Consider the following 21,285-nt stretch of genomic DNA (forward strand, 5'->3'; position numbering starts at 1 on the left):
CTCTCTCTCTTCCTTTCACTTTTCTTCCCTTTCCTTTGTTATCTCTATCTACTCACTAATTTAATATAGACTATGTTTTAATACTAATCTAATTCAAGTATTTGTAGCTACGTACTCCTTTGAAAAGTCCTGAACATTAGCAAACTCTCACATTTCATTAAGGAGTTTCAAACTAACCAGAGACGCTTGTCTCAATGGCTAATTTATCTAATATTTCAATACCTATGTATTATCCTACTCATCCTTTTCTTATATCTGGAACCACTATAGAGAAACTTATTTTATCCTAGGGGAAACAATGGATAAAATTAAAGAAAATTAGAAATGACAATAGAGAGAGGGTGTTTTAAAAGTGCAAAGTCAAAGAGAATTCTAAGTTTGGAGTCAATAATATCGTCTATATCACATGATGATGCAGTTATGGAAGTCAGAGAAGAAAGGCTAAGTGTTTTTGTTTCTTTGTTTTGCCTTCTGGTACAACTTCTTACATTTGCTGTAACCATGCAATATCCAAATACAAAATGCAAAATAAGTAACTGAATGCATAAAACGGATTACATAAGAGACATCAGAATTAGAGACAGATTAGGAAGTTACTAAAAAAATGGTGAGATAGCTACTATAAATCAATGTTTGCATTGTGAGAAATCTCATATTCTGCAAATGTGTACACTAAAAATACAGGATGTAAGAGAAAATTGTGATTGAGGAAGACCACTTACTGTGTAATTTTGTGATCATAAAATTAACAAAATAATGACAATAGTAACAAAAATACAACCACAGTTTAATATTTTCTAGCATTTATCCCCCAAATCATACTCAATCCTTTGCCCAGTCTTACACTTAGAATTTACTGTCTTCTCTTTTGAGATGTAGACCCTAAAGGGAATTGACTTGTAATAAAGTAGATTATCATCAGAATTAATTTCTGATACATATTTTTCACTAATCTCTTATTTTAATATGGGGGAATGCCTTAGAGTCTTCTATATTCACAGTTTAGTCAGATATCTTGGTGCAGTAAGAAACATTTTTAAAAATGTTTTGAAGGCACTAAAACACTACTACATGCACTAAAGGGAGGTCCTTCTGCATATTTTCTTTTGTCTTTGTATGATAAAAATTTTCCCTAAAATTTGACAAGGCTTTCCCCTGATTGCTTCAAACCTCAACATGTTGGGAAAAATTACATATAAACCAACACAATTTTTCAAACTTTACTGACATCATTCCATCATTTATTAATTGCTAATAAGGTGATTTGGTACCAAGAAATACACACTATGGCAGAATAGATTTGACTTGCATGTTCCATGAAAGAGAATATAAGCAGAAAAGCAGAAGGCCTAGACCTGAAATTTGGAGACCCCCTAAATCTCAATAAAGCTTCTGTGAGGGCTTCCCTGGTGGCGCAATGGTTAAGAATCCACCTGCCAATGCAGGGGACACGGGTTCAAGCCCTGGTCTGGGAAGATCCCACATGCCATGGAGCAACTAGGCCCGTGAGCCACAACTACTGAGCCTGCACTCTAGAGCCTGCGAGCCACAACTGCTGAGCCCACGTGTCACAACTACTGAAGCCCGCATGCCTAGAGCCCGTGCTCTGCAACAAGAGAAGCCACCACAATAAGCCTGCATACCGCAACAAAGAGTAGCCCCCGCTCGCCACAACTAGAGAAAGCCCGCGTGCAACAACGAAGACTCAACGCAGCCAAAAATAAAATAATGAAATAGATTAAAAAAAAAAAAAAAGCTTCTGTGAGTAAAAGCAATCCCAGACACAGGTTAAATGTGATGTCCATGTGAAGACATAGATACCCATAGAGACAGATAAAATAAAGAAGCTTGAAATACTGTGGTTAACTCATAGCTACACTCTTTTCAGTCTCACTCTTAACTTTCTTGGTTAAAAAAAAAAAAAATCTCCTATTTCTTTTTCTCTTGCATTCTCACTTTGCTATCCATATTCTCCAAATATTCTCCAATGTTCTTTCCCAGTTATGAACACAGTCTTTGAATCACGGGGTCCCATGTATTCCATTCCAGATATGACTGCCTGGATGGAAAAATCAAAATGCTTTCCACCCTACACAGCATTTGCCTAAAAATAAAATCTAAATATTTTCCCCCTCCAAGGGATGAGGTAAATCTTAAAAACTAAATGCCTAGCTGCTAACATAAAAGTGCCTTTTAAGATATTTACCTTCACATATGAAAAAAATACCGATCATTCTTTAATAATTTTTCAAAAGTCCCTTCTTAAATTGGGACTTCCCCAATATCCTCACTCAGAAGTCATTCAGGAGATTCCGATCTTCTCCCAGAAATGTCTTTATACCTGTATGATCTCCCTCACCTCTCTGTATTTTGTTTAATCAATTTGCCTTTTTATTTTATTACTCCTGAACAAAAATCTTTCAGGCAGTGTCCATATAATTTTACTGTGCAGAGTATGGGCCAAGTATTTTGTTCAACCTCTACATACTGATTATTTGTCAAAATAACAAATCTAAAATTTCAAGGAATTAATAAAAAGGAGCCAAATTGAAAGCATTCAGTTGATAATATATGTTCACCATTAGGTTTTGTTCGAGAAGTCAAAGACTTTTCTGGTTATCAAGTATCATCTTGCAGATTTTCAATATGATGAAAGTAAATAGTAGCAAATTTAATTACAAAGCTTACATTTGGCAGCCATTACTTCTGAAGAGTTGTATTGCTTTTTTAATTATTCTAGCCTATACACTTAGAAAATTAATATTAAACTTAAAAAATGATCCCATGGAAGGAAATAAAATATTTTGTTAATCCTCATAGGTACCTGATATGAATAATTTATAGCTTGGTTTTAAAAGAGCTTCCTCCTTAAATTCTAGATTTTTAAAAAATTATGTAAGATGAAAAGTTAACTGATAATACATACACAGAGATATAAATTAGCCCATAATCCTCTCATTCTTATACAACAGGGTTCATGTTGTTGTGTGCGTGTGTGTGTGTGTGCATGGATGTGTGTGTACACATCCAAATGTACTTTCTTTCCTATTTTAATACTGGCTTTAACATTGTTTTAAACGTTCCCTTTGTCTTAAATGATCCATGGAAAGTTTTAGACTTCAGTAATCGGGCCCTCTCTGAGCCCCAGTGAACAAGCAATTATCTAGTACAACCAGTATTTCAGTAACTCTAGTTTACTGACATTTTCCACCATAAACAGTAAATCCAAGATTTAGGCCTCAGGGAAAACATTATCAGGTCCATCTCATTAGACTTTCTTAAGAAGACTCAGAAGAAAACAATCATTAGAAAGAAATGAAAATACAATAGAATCATAAGAAAGACACTTAAAACTTTTCTTGTTTTCCTTTTTTCTATACATCTTTTTGCACATTTGATAAACCATTTTAATGTCATAATCAGAGTAGAGATGCTGAATCTTGATACCAAGGCATTTGTATAGTCTATTTTTTAACCTGGGCATCAAGGTGGAAATGATATAGGAATAATGTAGCTCATCTGTATTTGAAATGTCTCAAAAAATTGGAGGAAGGAAGGGAGGGAGGGAGGAAGGAAGGGGAATAAAGGAGACTAGAAATGGCTAAAGCAGTTGATTTGGGATTTAAAATCCACCTTACTGGGATTGATAAAAGAAAATGTATCATTAATTAATCATGGTTTAATAGTTCTAAATAACTAATTTCATTCAAGGAAAAAAAAAGAAATAAAAAGGTGGCAATACAAATGTGATGGAGAAATTTTAGAAAATAAAGTAGTTATGTAACAGGGTAGACAAAAAGTCAAAAGGAGGAAAAAGCATACAGCATTTTATAGGATCATTACATTTTAAAGGCTGTAAGGAAAGCTGTTACAGCTTATTTATTTCAAATCTACATCACTCTAAGATTACCTCACATAAATTTTTCATTCTAGATTGACTTTTCCTAACATAAGGTCCATTTCTAACTAGCTCTCTTCTTCAGTGCCTGTGATGTCATTTGGTAGACAAATACATTTATAAAATAAAAATAAATTTTTAACATTGCCCAAGCAAAATAAAATTAGAAGGGAAAATGACCTGGAGATGTATGAACTAATAACATTATCAAATATATGTTAAAGTAGGGATTATATACTCAAGTTTTAACCTTATAGTTCCTCTCCATTAGTACTTAACTAAAGGACATACTTGCATGTGATCATACCCCAGAGCTTATGGCAAATCAATACGTTTGTTTGTGTATATTCTTTGACTTGTATGAAATTTTCCTGAAATATGTCTTACCTCATTTTGGAGATCTCGGATCATTTTGTTCTTTCTCTCCATTTCAGTCTTTAAAAAAGCAATCTGAAAATAAATAGAATATCATGTAGACATATTTCAAATTCATTTCTATAGCTTTTATAAATTTATTTTCACAATTTTTGAAGTATAATAAAATTATCTCTTTGTCAACAAATACTGAAAAAGAACAAAGAGTTAAATTTTTCATTAACCAAATTTTTATTGCCCAATTCATAAATATATCCACTAGTTATATCACATAACTTTTTCTTATGTAATAAAAGATTATTTTTTTAAAAAAAAATTTAGTCTGTTTCTGTTTTGTAAGTAAGTTCATCTGGGGGGCAGAGATGGTTAGGGAGTTTGGGATTGACTTGTACACACTGCTATATGTAAAATAAATAACCAACAAGGACCCACTGCATAAAAAAAAATGAAGAGGGGACAAGAGAATATGCTTGAGATGAGATTGGCCATGTGTTGCTAATTCTTGAAGCTAATTGATGGATTCATGGGGATTTATTACACTACTCCTTCCACTTTTGTGTAAGTTTGAAATTCTCCATAATAAAAAAGTTAAAAAAAATTTTAAAAATTGAGAAATGCATGTTATGACTGTGATTCGCTTACTTGTCTAAACCTCAATTTTTAAAAATATGGTTCTTAAACAAAGCTAAATTCTAGGGTTGGGCCTAGGAATCTCTTTTCTTAAAACATGCTCCAGGTAATTTTTATATAAGGCCAGGTTTGAGAGCAATTGCATAGCGATGCTCCTGACCTCAAAAGCATGGAACGTTATAAATACTGTACCAGAGAAACCATGATGTTTCCTGCTGAATATGATATTGTCAGAATCTGCACCCTTAGGCCAGTTATTCAAACTGTACCTGTATAAACATTGCATCTTTATCTGCCTGACTACTTTGATAAAGGTCAGTATAGCACAGTAGCTAAAATATGAGACTCTATGGTCACTGAGGGTTCACTATTTATGTGAATGTATGACAGTGGATGAAACATTTAATTTCTCCAATTTTCAATTTTCTGCCAGTCACATTTTTTTAAAAAGTAAAAGGAACAGGTAAAATTAATTTTACTGATATATGTTATTTAATTCAATATATTCAAAATAGTATCATTTGACATGTAATGGATTAATGATGATAAATTGACTTTTTTTTTGCAATATATCTTTAGAATGTGTGTTTTACACGTACAGCATATCTCAATTTGGACTAGCCATTTTATAATGCTCAAAAGCCTCATGTATCTGGTGGTTATATATTGGATAACATAGTCTTAGAGGATTTCTGGAATGATGCAAAAGAGACTGGTAATGTGGATTATCTCTAGAGATAGATTAAGTCAGTGGAAATCAAATTTAGGAGTAAAGTTAATTTTTACCATATATATACACATTAAAAAAATAGTTCTGAGACCTTTCAAACATAAACAAAAAAACAAGAGTAATACTATGTAAAATGCTTCTGGGCCCACCCTAAGAATAAATATATATAAATGCTTTGTCCAATTTTCTTCAGACCTTGTAAAGAAAATGTTATAGTACTATTAAAGCCCCACCTAATTTTTGTTCCTCCCCTCCCCCCAGAGGTAACCACTATCCTGGATTTGATGTATAGTAGTCTTGTTCACTTTCTGTACATTATATTTGTTGTGCATCTGTAAAGCTTTACAACATGTATTAACACCTTGTCTTTTCTGGCTTGTGTAGGCGTCCTTGTATTACCATTTCCTCAAAAGGTAACAAAACCTAAACCAAACAATTTTTGATGGTCCAACTACATGTAAAGCAGAAGGAGAAGCCTGAGAACCACTATGTCCATCATTTTGGTCATAACAATTTTCAAGCTTACATTTGAATTATGAAGATCCTCGGAGCAACCTGAAAATGTGAGTCACACTCATTGTCCCATTAGGGAGATAGTTCAATTTAGTAATTAGATATATAATCAAGGGCAGCACATAAGAGTATCTGCTCTTAAATCTAAAATAGCACAATATTTACAGAATCAAATCCAAGTGTTTTCCCTCTATTTGAGAGTGAGCAATTACAATTATTTCATTCTCCCCTTCTTATCCAACTTCCAACTACATCAACTATAGTCTTCCTAGCAGAAAGAATAATTGTTGAATGATTTGCAACAATTAAAATATATACTTATTTAATCCTTAGTTAACCTAGAATCCTCAAATAGGTAGAAAAAGCACAAACAGTTTGAGTCTTTACCGAAGTTTGGAAGTGATGAGTCCCAGTAGTATGAAATCTATCTCTTCCTAGATTCCACCAGATGCACATTAAAAAAAAATCACGCTTTTACTAAATATACGTTATTCCCATATTTGTTAAGCTTTCTGTCATCTCTTTCTGGACTTTGACTTAGAAAATATCAGTCATTCAATTCAAAACATAAACACATTCCCTCCAAAAGATAAGTATTATTTATTTCTGCAGGTATTTGCATTTATTGATCATGATGATATATTTTGTTAATATAGTCTTGAATTTGTTCTTGTAGACCTTTTACATGTACAGTCATTAGTAGAAAAATAGCTATTAGTTTACACATATAGCCATTGATTGATTTTGGAATCATAACTGATGAAGTTTGTAAAATGAGATGAAAGTTTTCAAATTTTTTCAATTTTCCAGAAAATATTTGCCTATATTTGAAGTTAACTGATATTTAAAAATTAGTAGAAGTCACCATGAAAACCTTCTGGCTTTGAAATACTTGGGAAAGGGGGTCTTTTAGCATAATAAAATTCCAACTGTGTTCAGCTATTCAAGTGCTGAATTTCTTCTTGCAGAAATTTTAGCATTTTATATTTATTTATCTAGAAATTTACATGTACATTTTTAAATGTATCAGGGAACTGTTGCTCGTAATACCTTATTGGTTTGAATTCCTATTACATTTATGACTCTTAGCTCTTTTTTTAATTCAACATTTTAAAATTTGAGTCTTTCTATTCTTAATCTTTCTCATATCTTAAAGTCTTTTATCATAGTCTTTTCAAAGGACTTAAATTTACCTTATTTTGTTTTCTATTTTATTATTGTCTTCACTAGTCTTTATAATACTCTCTTTATTGCACTGATGTTTTGCTTTTTAAATAACTTCTTGAATTTATGTTGCTAATGTTTTATTTTTCTGGAAAAATGCATTTAAAGCTGTCAATTATTATATTGGCATGTAGTATCTTCACTATTACTAAGTATTTCTTTATTTCTTTTATTATTTCTTATTAACCGAAGGGTTATTAGAAAATGTGTTATATATTTTCCAAACATAAAGAATTGTTTAACCATTTATAAAAATTTATTTTAAATTTTATAACAAAAGGATTGAATAACATAGTGTATATGCTAGTCATATTTTTGAACGTATATAACTTTGTATTATACATATTACATTTCTATAAAATTTCTATAGATGTTCTGCATGTGCTTAAAAAGAATATAGTCACTTTTTTAGAGATTTCTCTATATATCTAATATTTATTACTACCAGTTGTATTTTTAAGATCTTTGTATTTGCCTATTTCTCCCTTCACTTATAGATTGATGGATATGGAAGCTGATTTGTTAAGTACATTTATGTTTATGATGGTTATAACTATAACCACCTCATTTTATTTATTTATTTTTCTTTGCTAGCATATAATGCTTTCTCTTACATTATATTTGTGCTTTAAATTCTATTTGTCAGCATTAATATTGCTGTCAATCATTTACTTCTTTTATGTTGTTTTGCATATATTTTCCTATATTGCTTATTTTAAGTATGTGGTCTTCTCAGTTGTTAAAATTAGCACATTTGCATATATTGTCCTAATTTCTTAATTGTAGTTATTCTGTGTCTTTTAAAAATTATTATTAAAATTAACCCATTTAAATTTTTGTTATTTCTAATACATTGAAACTTTTGCCAACAGTAATTCTTTTGCCTACATTTTTCTTTCAATTGGATAATTTATTTATTTTATTATTTTATTTTTTTCTTTCTATTGAGTAGATCAAATTTAGTTTAGATTCTACTATCTACTATATGCCAGATATAATTTTAGGGAAATTATGTATGTTATTTTACTTTTAATTATTCCCCAAATTCTTCAAATAAGGAAACTTGCAGAAGTTAAAGAGCTTACTCAAATTTACAGAGAGTAGATGCTCCACTAGGAATTTAAACCCAGAATATTCTTATTCTGTAGCACATGTTAGGTTATGAATACATATAGGGTGTTTCTGGTTTAGTAGAGTATTTTGGGGTGGGAGAGGAAAATCCTCCCTCAAGATTCAATGCTGAACTTTAAGAAAAGCACTACAAGGATTCTGAGGTGAGGATAAAGCTGACTCGGCCAGTCCTGTCTCCTCCTTCTTCCCAACTATGCATCCTTTGTCCCCACTTTTGCCATACTTGACTCTTCTAACTTTTGTTGAGCTCTTTCAAATGTTAGAGCTTTCTTCTTTTGGGATGTTAGACACAGTGTGCATAACATATTGGAATAAGCACAGGTTCATACCTTGGCTTCTCCAAATGCTAGCTGTATAAATACAAGCAAGAGTTATTCATTTTCAGAAAAACAACAACAACAACAACAACAGTAGTGTTCAGTTTTATTGTGAGAATCTGAGAAAACAGTATGTGTGAATACTTCTATTCTGTTCTAACTGTCATTATTTGTGACTGGGCTATGAAGAAGTTGAGATTAAATGTGATAGGTCAAGAAAGAAATGGGATTGCAATTAGGGTTGCTCCTTATGCTGGGTCAGATTTTGAGGAGAGGAATCAACATGATAGTCCTAAAAATATGTCTGTTCTTTTATGTAACACCCGCTGTCCAAAGAGCCAGACACTAGGACACCTTGTAGGTTAGCAGTGAGTGTTGCCATGGCATAACAGAGAAGAACAAAGATGCTAATCCTTACAGGTGGGCTGGATAGATAACAGTGAATTTATTAACAAGAAATAATCCTGCACCCAGGAGAATCAACAGCCATTATAACAAAGACTGTCTCTAAGAAGCAGATACCCCAGATGACAGACAGGGCTAAGTTTCAGAAGCAAAACTTTATATACCCTAATCCAGATTATTCAAGGAAGACTTGCAAAAGAAAGGCAGGATGACAATTCTTAAAGGGGCTGGGATCCCAGGTAATCAACCTGGATGGAGACCTTGTATTAGTCCTGTTTCTAGCTTCTGTAAACTTGATGCTTTAACATCTACCTTACATATATACGCAGACTAGCCTTGTTATGGACAACCCAATAATATGCTTGAGTCATCCTATCTTGACATCCTGCCTTCCTCATCGCTGCTCCTTCCCCACCAACTCTTCCTGGTGGTATACTTTTCAAATACACACTAACCAATACAGAGCCTAGAACTCCAGCCACCCCTTGTACTGGGTTCTCACACTTCAGGCGACTATCCACCTGCCTTAATCACCCCAGGGCCGGGACGAGACAAATAGTCCCTGTGCCCCAGAGCCTGCTGAAGTCATTCAAATGGGCCAATCCTAGGCCTGCTTACCCTGCCTAGCCCATTCCTTCCCACAGAAACCACAGTAAAGGCTCTTGTCCACAGTTTCCCCACCTTCCTTTGCCTTGTGCCTGACCCGGTGCTTCCCTGCGTGGTCCCCGGTCATGTGGCATGCCCCCCTCTTGGGAACTGTGAGAAATAAACTATCTTTCCAAAGGTAGTTGTTTCCTGATCTATTGGTCTTACTATACCTCAAATTTTCTATTAATATACTATATTTTGAAATAGATTCAGGTCCTCGAACAAGATCAAAGGTTCAATCTCCATAAATGGTACATAAGTGCATGTGGGGAATGAGGTAGAAACCTAGTTTTTAGCACTGCTATCCAGAGCACCATCTCTCCTGCCCATGGTGAATATTAGTTATAAGAATTGAAACGTGAGGGTCAATAGAACATCATTTTGAGAGAGAAAACCTGGAGAGAAGTTTGATTCTTAAACTTTGGGGTGTCTCAGAATCAGTAGTTGATTAAGTAGGCAGATGGTGTGGCTCCACCCTTGGGAGATGTCTATTCAGTGGATGTTGGGTATGGCTTAGGGATCTGTATAGCTTAACTTAGTTCAAGGTCACACCCCAAAATTCAAGAGCCACTGATAGGGGGCCCGACACCAACACTCTTGCCCTGAGTTTTTCATCCATAAATAAGGGTTGGGAATCAGAAGACCCCTAAGAATCAAATACAATGAAAATATTTTTTTGGAATTATTGCTGCTAAGTATTTTTGTAATCTTGTTGATTGTGTTTTTTTCATTGTACTTTCATTTATATTTGTCACAGGTGTATTTGTTCCATAATGATTTTAGGGAAAATTTAACAATTTTCCAGCCCCAAAGCAAAGGACACAGAAAAGAAACACTTACAGTAGCCTGCTGTTTTTCTGCTTTCTCAGTTGTCTCTTTAAGCTGATTTTCCAGGGCCTCCTGGAGAGACTTCATTTGTTCTCTTGTTTAGTAGAAAATAGAGAGCAAAAGAGAGACATGATATAAATCTCTTATTTCCTATTTACATGATGAAAAGAGGTTTTGCTGTATATATACATTTAGGAAACATAACTAGAATATATAGAGCCACGGTTAAACGTACAAGATGTATCTCAGGACTCTGGTAATAAAGAGTCTTCTCTCCCATGCAAGCACTAAAAGCAAGCTGTATTTAAGGGAAATTGCCTTGCTATTGTGTCGTATAAGAATGCTACTGTGTGAATCATCTGTGAGCTGCATAATGTGTTAAATCAAATCGATATAATAATTAGAGTTAGAAAGCTAATTTTAGTGACAGCATGCCAGGGTGTGAACATGCTGTTTAGAAAAAAAAGTTACCATAGACTTGCTGATGGGATAAAATTATCATTCCCTTGGATGCTCTACATTAACTAATTCTAAAGCATTTTGTTTTAGACATCCTGTATAAGGTCTGAGACTTTTTGTAAAAACAAAGAGAAAAAAGACTTATTTTTAATGCGAAAGCTGCCTCATTTATTGGGGATAATAAAAAATACATGTCTGCACATATATACATATTGTGTCTCAAGTTCAGTAGGACATATGGACCCTGTCTCACATTAAAAATATAAATATTTTCATAAATATGAATTCCCCTCAAGGGTTTAGGATTTTATCAATTATGACAAATTTTATTATATTTCTGTGCCTTCATTTTATCACCTAAGCTATCACTTCAAAAAGTTCAGATAGCCAATAACAGTATATGAGTGAGTGTGTGTGTAGGTGTGTGTTAAGTATGGCTAGAGGAATAAACTCCTTCAAAGCAACAGCAACAACCAAACAGAAACCTTTTCTAGTCTTAGCAGCACACAAACTAAAATTCCCAGACTAGAGCCAAAAGACAACTTCTGGAACAAAAATATTTTCTTGGTGTATAACCACAATAGAGAGACTATGGGATAGGAAAGCACGTTCTTAGACTCATTTTTTTTTTCACCTATAAATGGGCACAATAATAGAACTACCTCATAGGTTTATAGTGAGGTTTAGAAGATGTAATATAGGCAAAATGCTTAGCAAATGCCTGGAAAATAATCACTTAATACACGAGACCATTATCACAACCACTGGCACCACTTGAGGTCTCTGTGTTCATGCTTTGACCACCACATCCTGCACAACCACAAGCTGCTCTTTCATCCAGAAGGACTTAATGATGTCTCCAGATTTCTTACTCTAGAAACTATTAGGTCCCAGTTTCAATTTTAGGAATATCCATGAGAGTCTATACGATCGCTGGAATCAATCTGGATCTTGTTTATCAAGGCAACGTATAACAGGAACAAGTTATACAATAATTACAGTCACTTTGGTTTTTAGATGATTTATGCTTGTTTGGGTAAAGCTTTAACATGTTTTTGCTTAAAGTGGATTTTAATTCTCAGCTTCCATTACAGCCTCAAACAGGTTTTATTTATCAGAATTGTTTCACATGTAGACTTCCATTACTTCTCCTGATATTTTCCACAAAGAGCATGTGTGGCATAATATAATACAAAATAATAGTAATATTTACATATATTGTAGGCTTACAGTATACCAGGCACTCCATAAAATGGAAAACTGATACATAAAGAGGTGGTGTAATTGTGTTCTGCAGCCTATGTGCTCAAATTCTAGAGAGTCATTATACTACCCCTATTGAGGGAGACAGACAGAGAGAAAGAAAGAAGGAAGGATCTACATTCTATTCCTAACACTCAAATCTTCAACAAGTACTGAATAAAAATGCAATAGGACTATTATATTTCCAACTAGAAAAAAGTTATAATAAAATCTTGTAATACTTATTTGTTATTTCTGGATTTTAAAATTCTCATTTTTATTTTAAAGTGATACATATATTTTAAAATTAAATGATAAAATTCATATATTTTATAAAAATTAAAATAAGTGTTTATATATGTATATATATATATATATATTCAAAAATGCCCACATACTGACATCTATAGGCAATAGGGAATACGAAAAAAATAAGTTGCAAAAGCTGTTAAAACTGGAGAAGGCAGAGAATTCTTCTCATTTTCATGGCGAGGAAAGCTATCAGACAGAAAGGCAAAGCAGGACTTTTGAAACTTCTGAATCTCTCCATCTCCTTTTTCAGACTTATTTCTGCACATTCTCACTGCTCCCATGCTTTAGGTGGCCCCAAACTCCTGTCCCACAACTTGCTCAGTTCTACTCCGACCACCCCCCTCCACCAAATGGGATTTGCACAAAATATGTAGAGCTACTCTTGGGCCCTATTTGGCACTGAACTGAAGCTTGAATTCTAAAGAACTGTTGGCTCCAGCGACACTGTGATAGGGTTTCTCGGATGTTGAGTACATTTTAGCATAGAATTTCATGGTTACAAGGGATTTTAAAAGGCAGCTGTTTCACACATCTTCCATCCCCAATTATAAATATAAAAATACCTCACCCTACAGGAAGGTATTCTTTTCATGTGGTTACCAGATTGTATTGTCATAACATCACAGACAGAAACCTTGCCACTATCTCAGGCATTCTTTTCCTTTACAGAGAACTCGATATACTAAAATCCATTAGTACACAGAGTCCAAAACTGCCTTCTCAAAATCTCCACCCACCATCCACCGTAGAGAGTAAAATGTTTTACTCCTTTTTATTTTCAAGACAGCTTTTCAGAAACTTCAGGGTACTCTCCTATCTCCCAGGGTCTCTATATTTTGGTTACATACTCTCACTCCTCACATAGTATGGCTTAAAAGTCTTTCCATCAACCGGAGGACTCTTCTATGAATATTACCTAAGCTGTCTAAATATTTCTGAAATGTAATAATCAAGAGTCAATGCAACTTTCTCCTTCTCATGTAAGAGTATGCATGCATGTGCACACACACACACATACACTACACACACAAACACACATATACACATTCCTTTCTCTGTACCTCTCTGGCAGAAAGACATGCTGCTCTCACTACCTGGTTGTTTACGACCATGCCATATCCTCTGCGTTTACTTACTTACAATCTAGTACAGCTACACAGAGGGACTTTATTAGTTGCCTGTTGGTTACAATTCCAAGAAGGAAATTCTAACTGATTCAGTTTTGTTTTGGTAGACACCTATGAGGTAATTAACTGTAGCCAGTGATGTCAGAGACACATAAAAGCAGCATGACTTCTAGGGACCACTTCGCCAGGTAAGGGCCAGGTGGCAAGGATCCCCGAGGACATGGAGTTACTGAGAACTGGGTGTATAGCCAAATGGCATCTGCAATACATTTTAGTCTTTCAGGCTCTGATAGTACTTCTAAATTTGCCATCAGTTAATACTTTTTATAGTCTGAGATAATTTTTTTCTCTTTTACTTTTTATTAATCTCTTGTATTTTGGAAATGAGATACATAGCCTCCTTCACATTCAGATAGCCATGATTTTTATAACTCTTTCTAACTAAACAGCAAAAACTAATATATCAAATGTATTATACTTTTGAGAAATCACCTATTGTTAGGATTTATTGAATTTTCCATGCTGACTTTGTGTACATTATACAAGTTATGCATTTTAACAAATTTTATAATTTTGGATAAAACTTTGAAATCACAATACCAAAATATACGCTCCATTTAACACATTCATTGAAAAACTTGGTCCATCATCTGGCTATCTGTGTACCATGCCAAATGTATAGATGATGGCCTGAAATTCTTAATAACTCTAACCATGTTTTTCCTCATTTGCCTGGATATTTTGTGTGTCATGTAGAAACAACCATAGATAATTTAAGAAAATATCAGTAAGCTAAAGGAATAGGTTTTTCCTTATTCACATCATGCATAAGCCTGTCTCTTCATCTGTGTCTCTCCTGCAATAAAGAAAGGCTGATCTCGTTGCTGTTTCACTCCATGGTCCTCACTGATGAGATCTCTCTGTCTCTTCTCTAGGGGACCTTTCCTCAGCCTGGTCTATGTCTCTTTCTTCCTGCCTTGAACAATGTTGTCAGAATAATTCCCCTAATATAATTCTTTAATTATATCATTCTTTTACAGAGCTACATGAATGGGTTTTCTGTTGCTTATGCAGAAGTCCACTCTGAGCTAACCTTTAAGAGTGGTCCCAGTCTATGCACAACAGCTTTATTTTCTGATCTTTCCTGCCTCAATCTGTCTTCTTCAGTCACCGCAACCCTCTCACTGGTATTGCACATGCATTATGCAGAAGTCATTTCTATTTTTATGTTTTTGTTTATTATCTTTTCCCAACATGGAAGACTCTACAAAAAGTGATAATTTTCAATGACTCTTGGTCTGTTTTTGTAATAGGGAAGAAACTTTTGTATTCTATTACAAGTTGATCACTAAAGGGACGTTGCCTATAAGCTTAAATTATACATAATGGTCCATCTCTGGGAACCCTGCATCCCAGGTAATGAGCATTAAGCTAAAATACCTTTGTTTAGCTCACAGGAAACATCCTGACCAGGTCTACCTGTGAATGACTGCAGGGAGGAAGAAATTAACACATCCCCTGCAGAGGCTGCCGTTTTAGTATAAAAGGAGCCTGAATTCTAACTCAGGCAAGATGGTTCTTTGAGGCACAAGCCCATGATCTTCTCAGTTTTTATGGCTTTCTGAATAAAGTCACTATTTCTTGCCTCAAGAACTCGTCTCTCGATTACTGGCCTGCTGTGCAGGGAGTAGTACGAGCTTAGACTTGGTAGCATTTTGACTAGCTATTTCTATTAAAAATATTGTTTATAATTCTCCACTAACTCAGTGAATCACAAATACTTGTGTGATATTGAGCACAGGTGTTTTAAAAAGTGGATTATTTCAAACCAATAAAATAATTTAAAATCATGTAATTTTGGAAACATGCTCAGACCCATATTTTATATGACATCTTTTTAATATTGGACTTTGGAGAGAATTTCATGTTCAATAAATAATGATTCCATTTAAATAATAACAAGAGTCAATATAAGATGCTTGATTTGAGTTTTAACATGTCATCGCCTCAATGCCATGAGGTTTCTGGGTCAAGAGGCAAGGACAGTGGAGAAGATAGAAGATGGTGAGAAGGGACTACATAGTGCAGCATCTGTCAACTTTTTAAACAGCTTTTTGCTTTAGATCAGTAAACTATCTTGAAAGGGTATGGCTATGGGTAAGACACAGCAAAGCAAATTCCAATTAACACAACTCTCATCAATTCACTTAAGCATTTTGAGCAACAATTTCCCATTTACTGAATGGGGACAATAATATTTAATCTATACTTGTGGTGTTGAAACAAGAAAAAAATATATAAAGCATCTAGTAGAGCCTCTAGTAAACGTATAACAAATAACAAATGCTGGCTTGTTTCTACCTTAAAATATCTTGGCTTTTTTTTTTTTTTTCTTGAGAAGCAATTTCAAGTCATATAGTTTTTTTAATACTGCATAGAAATCTAGCTCATAGTTCACTTCCTTCCAAAATAAACACGGCAACAATAATAAAACTGTTCCAATTCTACTGCATTGTTTACCCCATTTCTTACCACCCCCCACCACTATCTCCACGATCAAGTTTTGATACTATTAAAAATGGCCAAAATCCTCTACAAGTTATAAACTTCAGATCACAGAATCTGAAAAAGAAAAAAAACCCACAAACCAAGAAAACAGCCCACTGATGTCATTGTTATTGGACCTACTGATGGGCAGACTTATGTGGGCCCATCTTAGTGGGACAATAAAGGAAAGTACTCCAGATCCTTAACAGTTGAATGGAGATCTGCAGACAAGCAGCATCAGTATCGGGATCACCCATCACCAGGGAACGTGTTAGAAATGCAGAATCTCAAGCGCCATCCTACACTTATGTTATAACGATCTGCATTTGAACAAGATTCTTATACATTAAAGTGTAAGTAAGAATATAAAGAAATGAATGCATTTAGAATAAACTTCTTGTGAAGTCTCTGCATGGAGTTTGGCTATGGAGAAAAAGAACTAAGAAAATAAAAGGAAAACACAGCCTTACCTTTGTTTCTGACCTATTTCCAGAAGCTTCTGAACATCAGTTTTGGTAGATTTCTCATCGTTTTTCAAATTCTGATAAGAAAAGTGGGAAAAGGAAGTCTTATTCAGGCGATAAATTGAAGCTTACTTTACTTTTGTGTTTATGGCACAAGGTGTGGCTGCACTTAGGCCCTGAAATAAGAATGTGCAAACGAGGCCATGATGGTCCCCATGGCTCTCAGGATGCACAATTTATGACACCAAGTGGTGCAAGTGCTACACAGTGAGTGAAAGGGAATGAACTGAGATTCAGCCTTTAGAGGTTCAGTGGAGGAGAAAGTACTATCCAAATACCTAGGTCTCTTTATAAGTGAATATAAAACATATCTTCTGCTCTTCATTTGAAGTTTTACTATGTTCTCTGCAGGCATGTTAAGCTGGTTCTGGCATAGTTTCTACAAACACAAGGGGACATAAAAGGCCTCCCTAAATAAGCTAAGTAATAATACATCAGGATGAAAGCAGTCAAATGGCATGCACCTGTTTGGTCTTGTCTATTATTTATGAGTAACGCATTAGAATGCATAGAAAAACTAGGGCCATTTAAAATTGTAACTGTTCTGTATAGATAGTGTATTAAAGAAAAAAAAATACCACCTCAGTCATTACTGTTTATTTACTCTGGCAAATTCAGCATTGACAGACTGTGAATTAAAATAGAAAAGCCCACTGAGCTTTTCTCATTAGAGAATCTGACCCATTAATCCTTCCCTGAAAACTTTCTTATTTATACTTAGTAAATTATTTAACAGGGTAACCTATCCTTTTTGATATTAAAAGTTGAAACAGAGGCAATAATATTGTTTGTAAAAAGAGCAGCTATGACAGGTAAGGAACTGACAATAACAAGAATGGCAAACATGTTGCTTACTTAATATTTATTTAACAACAAAGCCATAGTGTCTGCCTTCACCAATTTTTCAGCCTAATGCTAGAAATAATTTTCATGTAGTAAGTTAAGCATTCTGATATGGATGTGGTGGGGTGAACATCACAAGAGAACCCTTTTCCCTAAAATGACTGATTGATATCATTATTAGGAAGCAGCCAATAAAAGGTGTTCTGTTTATTTGAAAAGAGTAGCTTGACATAAAACACAAAAAAGCAGGTTGGGGAGAAAATCACCAATCATGGGATTTACAGTTCAAAGTGCATCACGGCCATACGACCTGGGACAGGTCACAAAATCTGCCCTTTGACTTCCTTATCTGATAAACAGGGATGAGAATTTTGAAGAGTCTACATTAGACAGTTACTGGAAAACTCAAAGGGGATAATAGATGTGTGAAAGCACTTGGTGAAAAGTTTAATAAAAATATGCTTATTCATTTTACCATCTGCTACACTCCAGGCATTCTGAAGGAAACCAAGATTAAAAGGGCATGGCACTATCCTCAAGAAATTAAAAACAAAACAAAACATGAAATGAAGAAATGAAAATGTGAAAAGGGTAGGTATGCAGATGAGGGTCTGAAAAATGTATCCAATTAGAAGAACTCATGAGTATTTGATTATTATTTCCCCAGCAATGTCCAGAGAAGTGGGGTATACGTCTTGGAAAATAATTTTGATGACTTTAAGGATACCAAAGATTAATATACCTACTACTTAATTAATACAATGATTATTTATGGATCTATATTGTGATGCCATCCAGGTGCTATGTTACAGAGATGAACAAGGCTTTCAAAGCTCATGTCTTTATGAAGCCTCACTGGAAAAAAATGTGTACAATGGGCAATATATTTATTTACTTACTATGAGTTTGAAACCTGGAATCAACATTTATTAGATGTATGACTTTGCGAGATTCCTGTGGCCTCTTTGAATTTTGTTTCCTCACTGTACAATGAGTAAAATATTATCTTATTTTGTGAAAAGCTTGTTGAGGGGATTTAATAAGATAAAAATTTAAAAAAAAACACCTTGCACAATGGCTGTCACAAAATAAATAAAAGGCATTTTAAAAGATTGCAATTACTTTTAGTGATAGATGTATTACCCTTTCACAAAGTAACTCCACAAAACTGTACATTTATTGCAAGTAACTTCCTAGATGTAATTCGATGTCTTTTTTTTTTTTAGATTCCATATATATGTGTTAGCATACGGTATTTACGGTATTTGTTTTTCTCTTTCTGACTTACTTCACTCTGTATGACAGTCTCTAGGTGCATCCACTTCACTACAAATAACTCAATTTCGTTTCTTGTTATGGCTGAGTAATATTCCATTGTATATATGTGCCACATCTTCTTTATCCATTCATCTGTCGATGGACACTTAGGTTGACTTAACTTAGGCTGCTAGTATAGAGATATTGAGTGTCCTGGCTGGAAGTACTGACCACTCGTGGGCATTTATTTCACCATAAGCTTGAAAAATTCTCAACGTGCCAGGTGTTTCATGCCTCTAAGAAGGTGCAGGTGTCTTAAATATTCTTTGAAGTCTCATAAAACTTGTGAATTTCTACTTAATGAAAAGGAGGAGTTCTGGCCTCAACTTCCTATATGGAAATCAATATGCACCCATTTTCATCCTAGTCAGTGCGTCCCTAACGCTCTGTGCAAACTTCTACCATAGAACTGTTATTCCTGCACTGTTACCATCTTGCTACCTGTCACTGTATCCTACTGGAGTGTGAGTAATTTTTCTGCTATTTTCATGTTCTCAAGATGCAATACAACTTCTGGAACAAGAGCTTGGGTGTTGGGTTCAAAATACCAGATCCACCTCCTAACTTTCTCTGTGCTCTTAGATTCCGAGCCCTTTTCTAACTCTGTTTTCTCACCTGTAAAACGAGGCTAATAATAATCATAGCATAATTATCATGTGAAAATTAATTAAAAATTGGAGAAAGAGGACCAAACACAAGAGACCACATTCAATAAACTGTAGTGGTTACTGACACCATAACCATCATCATGGGACTAAAAAGCTAAGAACAATGGTGATTACACAAGGTTCATAAACTTGGTTCAGTGCCATAACTAACAGACTGGCTCTGGAGTCAGACTGCCTGCATTTGAACTCTGGTTTCCTTTGTGACATTCAAGCATGATTCCTCATGTGTAACAAGAAAGATCACATTTATAGTGCCTACCCTCACTGATATATTATGAGAATTAAATCCTATAATACATGCAAAGCTTTTAGTATACAGTATGTATTCAATAAATACAATGTTAAAGGAAAATATTAAAATATATTCTCAGATATTTCAGAAACTTTTCTTATCAGATATAGATCTTATCTTTGGTTTTTGATTTAGATTTCACTGAGTGCTAATACATTTTCACAGATGACACTTTCCTTTGTAAGGCATTTACCCATTTTAGTAATGAGGTTTATTAAAGAATTTTCAGAACTATCCTTTGTGGAATTTAAAGTTCTCTTCAAGAGATCATTTCTATATTCATTTATAACTCTTAGCTATAATTGCTTTTCATCATTTTGTAATATAAGAAACACAGGGGTCAAACTGATCTTAGAAACTGTGAGAAATTGATGGCTTTGCCAAGCACACAGTTTTCTCATTCCTGAATTTGCAAACCACAGATTCCCAGACTGCATTTCAAATGACATTTCTTTTCAAAGCTCATATAATAATAAATAATAACTCCCATGTTCAAGCCCAGAAATACATTCAAAACTGGTAAAAAATGCAGGAGTCTTTACATGTTAACCCACTGAGACAAACCAGGTGACTCCTTACCCTTTGCTGCTGAGAAAATTAGTTTTCATCTCACCTGAAGGTTGACTTTAATTCCATCAAGTTCTCTTGATGTTTTTGTCAGCTGACGGAGGATGGTGCTTCGCTCCTTAAAGACTTGCTTCAGCTGCTTTTCTAGCTCTTCATAGTCCTGTCTAACACAGAAAGAAAAGGCATGAGGGCCTCCCCAAATGCCTTCGCTTGGCTCTAGCCATTTTGGCCATAATCACAGACCCTTGCATTTTAAGCAAAATCTAGATAAACTGAAACCTTAATTACTAGGATGTTTTGTTTTTATTAGTTCATCTAAAAAGGGAAAATTGAAATACCAGTTTTTTAAAGAAATGTTTCATTTTGCATTGAGGACTATCCAGGCTACAGAGTTTCCAGAACAACACTGCACATCTTTTGCATGTATAACGTAGTTTATCAGATACCTCTTGGAAAATAGATATTTTCCATGACATTACATACTTTTTTCTAAGGTCCTTGAAGTTTTACAGCAAGAGATTTGATTTGAACCAATGCAGATCAGAGATGTAGACAGGGACAAACTTGGGGGTGGAACCAGAGCAGAATGGAGGGGCTTTGCTGCACCCTTGGTTTGTAGGGAATAAAGTGCACTGAAAAGGCACCCCTTTCAAAATCTCTATTGCTATTAAAGAAAATACCTCTAAAA

General features: G+C 34.4%; 1 protein-coding gene across 3 annotated transcripts in view; it reads right to left on the bottom strand.

The window, feature by feature from the left end:
- LUZP2 (leucine zipper protein 2) overlaps window positions 1-21,285 on the bottom strand; it is a 911,611-nt gene that overhangs the window by 212,874 nt on the left and 677,452 nt on the right. For 2 of the 3 annotated variants that reach the window (XM_082342495.1, XM_082342493.1), the window contains exons 2-5: window positions 20,644-20,761; window positions 16,857-16,927; window positions 10,712-10,793; window positions 4,286-4,348 (exon numbers count right to left, since the gene is read on the bottom strand). In XM_082342495.1, coding sequence (XP_082198621.1) covers window positions 4,286-4,348; window positions 10,712-10,786 — 138 coding nt within the window. In that variant the 5' untranslated portion in view covers window positions 10,787-10,793; window positions 16,857-16,927; window positions 20,644-20,761. The remainder of the gene's footprint in view (window positions 1-4,285; window positions 4,349-10,711; window positions 10,794-16,856; window positions 16,928-20,643; window positions 20,762-21,285) is intronic. The other variant, XM_082342494.1, reaches the window with a different exon arrangement.

Source organism: Balaenoptera borealis, assembly GCF_965194805.1.
Source record: "Balaenoptera borealis genome assembly, chromosome: 11".
In the NCBI taxonomy this organism is placed as follows: Eukaryota; Metazoa; Chordata; class Mammalia; order Artiodactyla; family Balaenopteridae; genus Balaenoptera; species Balaenoptera borealis.